This window comes from Lathyrus oleraceus, chromosome 3 (assembly GCF_024323335.1).
Source record: "Lathyrus oleraceus cultivar Zhongwan6 chromosome 3, CAAS_Psat_ZW6_1.0, whole genome shotgun sequence".
NCBI classification, from domain to species: Eukaryota; Viridiplantae; Streptophyta; class Magnoliopsida; order Fabales; family Fabaceae; genus Lathyrus; species Lathyrus oleraceus.
In genome coordinates this window covers 367353705-367364753 of record NC_066581.1, presented here as the reverse complement: position 1 = coordinate 367364753, position 11049 = coordinate 367353705, and the positions used below count along the sequence as shown (strand labels likewise).

At 29.3% G+C, this 11049-nt stretch overlaps 1 protein-coding gene across 1 annotated transcript; it reads left to right on the top strand.

Annotated features, from left to right (window-relative positions):
* The first annotated feature begins 7393 nt into the window (after positions 1 to 7393).
* LOC127127748 (stress-induced protein KIN2-like) lies at positions 7394 to 8038 on the top strand. The gene is made up of 3 exons (XM_051057020.1): positions 7394 to 7493; positions 7593 to 7661; positions 7784 to 8038. Exons 1-3 carry the CDS (start codon positions 7437 to 7439, stop codon positions 7856 to 7858), a joined length of 201 nt encoding a protein of 66 aa, XP_050912977.1. The 5' UTR covers positions 7394 to 7436; the 3' UTR covers positions 7859 to 8038.
* Positions 8039 to 11049: the final 3011 nt, after the last annotated feature.

The window sequence follows — 11049 nt, the reverse complement described above, 5'->3', positions numbered from 1 at the left end:
CCCACATCATACCATGTCTATAACTTGATTCAGTTTAGATCTCATGATTTACATTGGAGATAAGACCATACTCCACACATATGAATTGTTGTTATGAATATTTCTATATCAATCCAAAAAGATTCTAGTTTCATTTAAGTTGTGCTTCCTTGTTAACCTTACAATCAACCATCAACCAGTCATTCAACATTTTTGCTTATTTGCTATCATATTTTTAACTGCATGTTGGTGAATTTTCTAGATATCTTAATTTGACAATCTGAGATAGAGGAACTAGAAGAAATCAAGGGAGTGGTCGTAATCAACTTCACCCTTCACCTTTGCGAGGTATTTTAATAGGACCAGATTCGATTCTTTAATACAATTCATGTGTTTTGTTGCAAATTGATTTGCTCCACGGCTATTGAGGTAATATTAATGTTTATGTTGCTTTTCATGTTTTTTTTAAATTGTGGATCCTAGATCCGCTCCAAGCGTCCATTACGAAACAATATTTACTTTATCCAATTGGTACCTTGTATGAGATTTTTGCTTATTTGAAGGAATAAAAACTCCAACTTCATTTTGGAATAACATTTACTCATGCACTACTAGAAAATTGCCATATACCAAATAGTAACACCAAAAAATAAGCCGTAGGAATAATTGTGATTTACCCACAAATATTTTAGTAGGTCATTGGTATATACATCATATATGGAAAAAAATAATTAAAAAAATATTAAATACCGTAATCAGGGTTTGAATCTGAGACTTCACAATTGTGTCTGAATTTATAGTTTACTACCAATTTGGCAAAAGATTAATTTAATTTTATTAAGTATAATTAAAATTAAAATAAATACTATTACATTTTTATGCAAAACAATATACACATTTTCATTTGTTTGATCAAATTTAATTTATAGTTTAAATAAATACTATTACAAAAATATATCAAATTTTTTTATTAATACTTAAATTAATTTTTAATAGAATCAATATCTTTAATACTTTTTTCTAATATAATTTTGAATTTTGAATTAAAATATTATAATATGAAAATGGTTAAAAATATTTTTTTTAAAATATATAAAACATTTCAATAAAAATATATATAATTAGTTTAGACGTTGCTTGTGAAAAAAAACTAAACTAAACTAAAAATAAATAAAAAAGTTGCTTATAAAAAAAACTTAAAAAATCCCTCCTGGTAAACTTTTTTTCAAAAGAACTAGTTGGAAATCTAGCACTCAAAACCAACGCTAAACTTTTCAATAACCTAACTCTAACCTAAAATTTTATGAGACTGCACTTTCTCTTCAATTAATAATTGTCGTCTCTTCTCGATTTCACCCGCTGACATCTCTTTTTCTCATCTTTTGTTTTCGCAAGGTATCAAATTTTGAAGGTATATTCTTTATCAATTTAACTTAATTTTACCATATCTTGTCTTCCATCAGTGACTATGTAACATTGAGCTAGTTATTCCGCCGAAGAGTCCAAATCGAGACAACAAATATTGTCTTCTTCGATGACTCATCGACAATACTCTTACTGATTTCTGTTACTCTTCCAAACTTTGATTGGACAATTTCCTGAAAATTTTGATTTTGGGAAATTATTAAATTGGTCAATTTGTTCTTTGTTATTACATATGGATATGATTCAATTCACTTTTGAGTCATTCTTTGCAACTTCCATGTATGCAAAATGTGGTAGCAAGAGACATGCTCGATGGAATGCCAAAGAGAAACATTGCTATGTGGTTTGATCCTTGTATTTGTTATTTTCAATATGTGCAGTTTATGTCATTACAATAGTGTTGGTTCTAAATGTTGGCAGCAATTTTGGTAAAACCAAGAGTGTTCACAAGTTGTCACATGTGATGTCTTAACATAAGATATCATGTACCTGCTGAATGTTTAAAATATAATTATGCAGGATTGTTTCAGGATGTCATACCCGATGTCATGACATCTGATATCATGTACCTGCTGGATATTTAAAATATAATTATGCAGGATTGTTCCAGGATGTCAGACCCGATGTCATGACATCTGTATATAGAACATTCAGCCTGAATGTTATGTATTATGTGACTGCATTTTTAATGCCAATCTGTGTATGATTGATGAGTTAATTGAACACACTATCAATCAGGAATTACAACGTGATTAACTTATTTTCCAATGAGATCTAATCAACTGTCATGAGAAGATTTAAATGGAAAATAGTTTTAGGGTTTTATGATGTCCAAGCCCAGCAAATTTCTTCTATAAAAAGGACATGGAAAACCTGATTTGATACACAAGAAATAAGGAATGAAATATTCAGAGAGCATAAGGGTTTAAGTCTTGTGTGGTCGTGTGAATTGTAAGCCATTCAATTCATCCATAAATGATTGAATTGGTCTGATTTTTGAGTTGTAATTTATCACTCTAACCTTTTAAGCATGAGTGTGTGTCTACTTGATTGAAGCTGCTAAGTAAGATCAAGTGTGTGTCTACTTGATTGAAGCTGCTAAGTAAGATCAAGTGTGTGTCTTTGAAGAGTGTCTTCTTTTCATAGTAATTCTTGTTTATATCACTGGTGTGATTGAGGGGGAGTGAGTGGGATCTCATATCTAAGAGTTCTTAGGTAGAAGTCACACGGGTAGAGATTAGGTGAAAAAGACTGTAACTTCTGTTGTTTACTGAGAGTCTTTGAACTGATTCTATTTAGTGGATTTCCTTCCTGGCTTGGTAGCCCCCAGACGTAGGTGAGTTGCACCGAACTGGGTTAACAATTTCTTGTGTCTCTTGCATTATTGTTCTCTATCTTTTATCCTGTTTGTATTATTCAGATATTAGTGTCGTGACATTACCTTGGACATCTCATATTTGATACCAAAATTTCAAATAGTACAATAGTTTTTTGCAAAATGACAAAAATTTGATGTGTAAGTCTCTTTTCCCTTTGACTAATAAATAATATTGGTGTTTTAAACAATACAAACATTATTCGACCATCGATATAGGTGTATTAGGTTATACCTACGAAATACAACCTTTACCTACGAAATATGGTTGTCACTATATGTCAAGTTTCTTGTAGTGATGTCTATCAGAGTCTTCGGTGGAGAAGAAATCCTTTCTTTTCTCTCCTGTTAGATTGTCAAATCCTAGCAACACCATAAAATATTAATCTTGATGCGCAACTCAAGAACTTCACAAACATCAATGGTAAAAAAATTCCCTTTATGATATATCTCACTTTCTCTAAGAACTGAGAAGCAGTCAACCCAAGTAATCTTGTTAGAGGTTGAAGGTGAATGCATATTCAATCTAATTGTGATTTTGTGTATTTAGATAGCTAAAACTCTATTGTTAAAGACTCTAAAAATTATGATGTTATCAAACACTTAAAAAATGAGAACTAAGAGAGTAAAAATACCCATTTCATTCATGTTAAGTGGAGTGATTACGAATAGACTTAAATGAGAAAGTGATTTGAATCAAGAACTAATAACTCAAAATTTGAAACATTGATTCGAATAAGTGATTCGAGTCAAGGAAATTACTTATTTGAATCATGTTGATGGAACTGAAATCTTGATTTTGAAATGAATGTTTTATTCAAAACAACCTTTAGCTTGATTCAAATCAACCTTACTTCTGATTCGAGTCAAAGTATCTTGTGATTCGAACCACGACGACAATGTTAAATCCTATTTTTGTAATTCATTTATTTATTCGAGTCATGCATAATCTTTATTTGAATCATATTTAAAAAATTCATCATTTTAAGAAAAATGAAGTGTTTGATTGAATTTAAAGCTAGTATGATATGAACCATTTTGACTTGAACCACTTTTCCTAGAAAAATGAAGTGTTTGATTGTGTCTAAAACTAGTACAATTCTGTTTCTTGACCAAAATAATTGACTAATTTATCTTGAACCACTTTGCAACGACTTTTACCTAAGGGTTCAATTAATGTATGCAAAACAACATTTAATGTATTACAATTTGTTGTAAGATAATTGACTAATTTATCTTGAACCACTTTTCCTTGATTTAATGCATGCAAAACATAATTTAATGCAAAAAAATATTTAATGTATTACAATTTGTTGTACGATATGTGCAAAATCTAGTTTAGAGGAGATTCAATTAATAAAACAATAAATGATACACGAGACAAGCATCAAATCAAAAACCCTAGAAGAAAAATAAATTTCAGTCTCTCCTCTTTTTTATGCTTGACAACTTGAAAACTTTCATTAAAGTTGAGCCTCATTATGAATTAAGTAAAGTTTGATCAAGGGTTTCCATTGCCCCTTGAAACATCGCACCCTGTCAAATTTGCATAAAATGACATAAATCGACACATCAGACTCGTTACAACTTCTCGCCCTTTGACAAGATCAAAAAGAGATATATGGAAATGGAGCCTAAGTTTATAAATCAAACAAACAGATAAAATTATCTAGAGAAAATTAAGCTAAACATTGGCTAAAGAAAGTTATACGGAAAGTCATAAGATTATATCATAGATGAATTACATCATTACACATGTCAACTTCAACAAATAGCATAATAACGACTTGAATTACTAAGCAACAAAAAAAATGATTACAACACATAAAACTACATAGAAGAGGGATAAATAATGCATGAGCATAACAATCAATGATGTCAACATGCACATAAACACAGATTGCATTTAAAATTTCTTAAATGCACAAAAACATCATAAAATAGTTTCAAAAATTGGATGAATAAGCATCATATCATACACATATATTATCACATATAAGATAGAACAACTAAAGAATCAAATAGTGAAAATATAGAGTTTGGATAGATCATGCCAATAGCCTTGATAAAAAACAACTTGATACATAAGGAATCATTAGTGAACAATAAAATATATAGTAAAATTTAAATAATGAATAGACTAAATATTTATTCAAAACATGATGGATAAACGATCCTTAGTTTCCTACAAATTTTATGAAAAGATTTTGCGGACAATAATTTTGTAAAAATATCATCAAGCTAAAATTTGATGTCCATATATTCAATAATGACATCCCTTTTTCATCATGATTCTTAATGAAACGGTGCCTAATTCCAATATGTTTAATGCGTGAATGTAGACTCATATTCTTAGTGTTATTGCACTTAATCAGAATGCAATAGAGTTTTAAGTCATAATCTAATGGTTATTGTTTTAACCATAAGACTTGTGCACAAAAGTTACAAATGGTTACATAATCAGCCTCACTAGTAGAAAGTGTTAAACATGTGACTCCGCATACAATAGGGGTAAATTGTAGGGGTTTTAAAAATGACAATTTAAAATAAAATTGTTTTCTAAATTAGAGTTTATAAACATTTTGAATAAAATGTTTGAATAATGCAGCGAAAAATCAGTGTAAAAATATATACGGAAAGTAAAAGAGATAAGGGAAAAGAGATGACACCGAGATTTATAGAGGTTCGGTCCAAAAGAAGTGACCTTCTATTCTCCCCAAGACTTGATCTTGAGAGTATCGAATAATACTTATGATCTTTTAGTAGGTTAAGCTTGTGAACCCTCTTATACAAAGAAAATGAAGTTTCAAGTTTACTTCCAACCATAAAATGAACATTGGATTGAATCAGTTAGTCTTCCTTACAAACACAAATAAAGCTTTGAGGGTTTAGTCCTCAAGCTAAACCAAGATTTTATACAAAATTATCTCGAACCAATGTGGAGTTTTGAATTGACTATCCTCTGAACTGATTTAGGATTTTACACGGGCTGACCATGAACCAAACCGAGATGTTACACCATGTTGATCTTGAATAAAGTTGAGCTTTTACACTAGGCTGAGCCCAAGAACCAATAAGAAGATTTTTCACTGGTTATTTTCAAGACTCCAAAAAGAGAGTTTTTCATTAAGTGGCTCAACTCGCGAATGAAACAGTGACTTAATACTAAATCTCCCAGACAAGCTTTTATCATGTTTAGCTTTGAGCCAAAAAAAACTTCCTAAGGAAAAGATGTTCACTCAACAAAAATAACTCTCGTCGAATTTACAATGTTACCCTTTCCAAAATAAGTTTCCTCATTTAAACACAAGGACTTTCTTAGAGCGCTATGGCTAAATAAATGTGAGAAAAGTAGAAAAATATTTTAGAGAGAGAAAGAGAGTAAGAAAGGTGAGTTAGCTCACATTTCAATGTGTGAAAAAGTGAATTGAGGGTCCTCTATTTATAGGCTAAAGGTTGGTACTAAAAAGGAAACAATCCATGTGCAAAGTTTGTTATCCAATCGATTGGATCTTTATTCCAATTGATTGGATGACCTAAATAATCAATTTCTTTTGCCCATTTTTGAAATATTTGATAGCGAGTCATTACCCTTCATTAAGACATTATCATAATCAATTATGGACTCAATTATCCCTTATTAAATCGATTGGTAATATGCTCCAATCAATTGGATAGACTCCAAAATATTTTTAGGTTATTTTCTTTGAGAAATAGAGAATCTAAAATGATTTTAGTGTGTGTGTGTGGTTTAGTCATAATACTTTACGAAAACACCCTTTTATTTTTACAAAAAAAAAGGATCACTCATACAGGATCAGGAAAGCTTCTCTCTTTCACACTCTAAAGATTTAAGATTTGGCCAAATACACCAATTTTATAAGCACTTGCACGAGTCTTCTTGGATATGAGACTTGAGATACCTTTAAGTTGGATGTCATCATCAAAGGTGATCAATAAACCTTAACTCTTCGGCTTTATTCCAAGAAATAGCTTGAAGAAACTATCTTATGCATCTTTGACCGCGTGAAATATTTTCTTATTTTAGCGTCAAGTTGAGTATTCATAAGTTATCATCAAAGATGAGTTTTCATCATCAAAACCATTATAGACATGGCTTTCTTAGATTTGATTACTTCTTCATTAAACATACAAGCACATACTTCCACATTCTTCAAATTATTATATATGGTAATATTGACCACAATGCCATCAAACTGATCAATTGTTACATCATGGTCCACATAGGATTGCTCTAGGACCTTCTGCAAAGATTGTTCAAAATAGAATATATAGAAATATTAAACCTAATTCAAAATAAATTTATATTATAATTAATTTGACAAATTTAAAATTCATTACTCTTACATTCTTACTTTATTTTTAACACATTAAAATATTGGATAGTAATGTACTTTCTATTTTTAGTAGGATGATTTTAACAAGTCAATTTAAAAAAAAAGTTTTAGAAAATTTTCTAGTCTTAAGCCCAAATTAAAGCATCTTCAATAAATGGTGCAAATAATTACATATGTCATTCTCCTCACAAATATGAAAAACTATATATACACCACACAATTATGAATTAAATTCATCAAGAAAAGTTGTATTTTTTAGTTACCCATTCCCTTTCAAAATCCTAAAAGAGAAATTAAAGATGAATCAATCACAAAATATAAGCCATCAAGTAGGACAAGCCACTGGACAAGCTCAGGTTATTTATTAGTGCTAACATTAATTAATTGTATTAACTTTATTTACTATGTTTAAAACTATTGAAGCATAATTATTTAATATAAAGTTGTTAATTTAGGAAAAAGGAAGCAATATGATGGATAAGGCAAGCAATGCTGCTCAATCGGCTAAAGAATCTTGCCAAGAGGTTTGAACAATTATATAAACAATTTAATTAAAATGATTGAATGTTTAACTGAATAATTTAGAGTGAGTCTAATTCAATTATATAAAATTTTGGTGATTGATGAGAATGTTTTATTATTGTAGGCTGGTCAACAAATGAAGGAAAAATCACAAGAGGCTGTAGATGCCTTAAAGAACACACATAATGCTCAAAAATGAATATGTATAATGGAGTGCTCTCTTAACAATCTATTTGCACCCTTTGATTTCTATTTTTTATTTTAAAACTTTATGCATTGAATTGTTATCTGTTTTTATTAATTCTGAATTGTTTTATTGTAAGATTTCTGGTATATACCAGCAACTTAAATTAAGAGAGACTACACTTTTATTCTAAAATTTGGCATAATATATTTTTATTGTTTAGATTGTATGACTGTTTTTTTTCCTTCATTTACTTTGTGATTATTATCAATTGTTGATGGTGGTTAAGCATGATGTTTCTGACATATAAACAACTGCATATTGTTACTTTGCTTCTATATTCAGTAATTAAAATTCTAAAAAAAATGTATTGAAGCTTTACAAAAAAGTATTGTAACCTACATCACATATGATAATAGCTATTATTTTTTCTCTTTTTAATATTGTTAGAATGTGATTTTGCCAACTTTATATAAAGGCTACCAATTTTTGAAAAAAAGATACGAAGTTTATAGTCTTCTTAAGTGATTATTAAACTTCAAAAATAAGTAACACTAAATTCATACTACAAGAAAATTTACAATTAGCTACCAAAATTTCCTAGAAATTATTTTTATAGTTAGTCTCAATTTAAAAGACAACCATTTAACTCTAATTACATAAATAAAAATAAAAAAGATAAAATATTCTATACCCTTTTAAAAAAACCACGTAAAACATATTATTATCTTTTAAAAAATTATTTTTAAATAAAAAATAAAACTCTTGTTTTTAACGTAAAACCCTTTTTTATAAATTATTTTTTCTCCATTCAAAATCACATTTCATTCACATATCATAAATATATTTTTTTCTTCGTCAAAATCACTTTTCCTCCATCAATCGAAATCATTTTTCCTCCATCAAAATCATTGTTTCTAAGATCAAAATCACTACTTCTCCATCATAGAAACTGTTGCTTCTCCTCCATCAATCGAAATCAATATTCATCTATCATCGGTCAAAATCCCTGCCGATCAAAATTGTTGCTTCTTCTTCATCGATTGAAATTTCTACTTCTCATTCTTCGTTGGAAATCACTGCTTCAACTTTCTCTTTGTTCAAAATCGTTCACGCTTTCTCAAAACCTAATACTTGAGGTAGTTTCTTTTCCTTGAATCAAATCTCACAGAATCACCAATTCACTGTAGTAAAACTTATATAAAGAATCTCTTTATCTGATTCACATGGTTTCTATCATAACAATTCGTTGTTGCGACATTTATTTTTGATCTTCGCTACAACGCTTCATTTAGTCCGATGGTTACAATCAATATTTTGTTTTACTAATTTTAAGGTATAATTGATGTTGATTTTAAACTTTTCAGATATAATTATCATGAATTTCTAATTTGTTTCTAATTTACATGATTTTGTTTAGAATGTTTAGAGGAAACTAATTCCAAAGTTACTAGACAAAGTTTGGATGGATAGTTTAGTTATACACTTGTATAGTGCAAGCATTTAATGTTTTCATGTTATTTTATAAGTTTTTTTATTACGCTATCATGGATGGAAATAAGTTGTAGGTGAAAACAACTTAAGAAATAAGTTGTTTCACTAGTCTCACTATTGTTTATGATAGTAGATAAAGCCCATGAAATCAAGTCTAATGACAAACCGACCATAAATTAGTAAGTCTAAATATACAAATTTTCTTAATTTTTTTAAGAAGAAATTAAGCTTGATTTACTAATAGCACTACCAATTATGCCTATGACATGAACTGAGCCTGATTGGAATTTGAACGTGCTTGTTTGGCTTTGTTTGTGTCTTAAAACTTCTACAAAACTTGTTAATATGTTGGCTAAATAAACTTGGTTTTTATACTTTCAGCATCAAATAGGATGGATGTTTTGTGTTCTTTGTTATTGTCTAGTTAAGCGAAACGTAACCATGTCTAATTTCCTTTTCATTATAAATGCAGAGAAGATTCAAGGTTGAAGTTGTAATTTCTTTGATTGCTGCAAAGAATACAAAGAACACCAATGACTCTCATTTAAGATCTCCAACAAGGTATGATTGAGATTTGATGTTTGAAGTTATTTTCTAGTGTTGGCCTTAAGCTTGATGAATTTTTTGAATCCGAGACGCGTTTCTTGTATCGCGCGATAAAATATGCACCTTGAAGTTTTTTTCTATTGTTGGCCTTAAGCTTGATGAATTTTTGAATCTGAGACGCGGTTCTTGTATCGCACAATAAAATATGCAGCCCTCATGTCAATAACAAGGCAGCAACTCCCCAACTACCTTTATCTTCATCACTAGCCCATATTGTGTACACTAACTTTGCTCATTCTCATAAGCATTGTAATTACTTCCTCCTCTATGCTTGTTAGATTTGAAAATAAATATAAAATATGAAGATAAAAAATAAACATTTATTATTGTTAGTAACAAGAGATATGTCTTCTTGTTTTACAATGTCTTTTTTACTTGATCCATTTCTGCATCTTTTGACTGATTCGTGGCTTTGAGTTGAACTAATCATAATGAATAGTCTATGAAATGCGACTATTGTTTCATTATTTTTTTAGGAAGCTTGAGTTTCTTTTACTATTGGAGAATTTATATGTAGTGTAGTTCAAAATCTACACATATTTACACAAGTGTAACGAAGGATGAAGAAATAGTCATATGATTGGTAAATAGTTCATAATCTGATTGTAGATTGATAATGATTTTCTCCATACTTTAATTTGATATAGATTCTAGTATATATACCAAAACTTATCAAGATTTTCTACAAAATCATTAACGATGTTTTTTTATATGTGTTATTAGTTTTGTTTGCATGAAACTTTCATAATAATTAGGTTCTATCACATTTGCTCTTGCAAGTATAGATTTTCTCACAATCTATGTAAAAAAAAATTGGAACTCAACAAATCTTAATGAAGATATTCCAAAGTTAAACTTGGAGTACTTAATGGCCTCCTTATCACTATTTGTTAGACTATCATTGTTTATTGGTTTCTCAAAATTGTCCTAATGAATAGTTTAGTTAATGCCATATATAAACCCACATCATACCATGTCTATAACTTGATTCAGTTTAGATCTCATGATTTACATTGGAGATAAGATCATGCTCCACACATATGAATTGTTGTTATGAATATTCCTATATCAATACAAAAAGATTCCAGTTTCATTTAAGTTGTGCT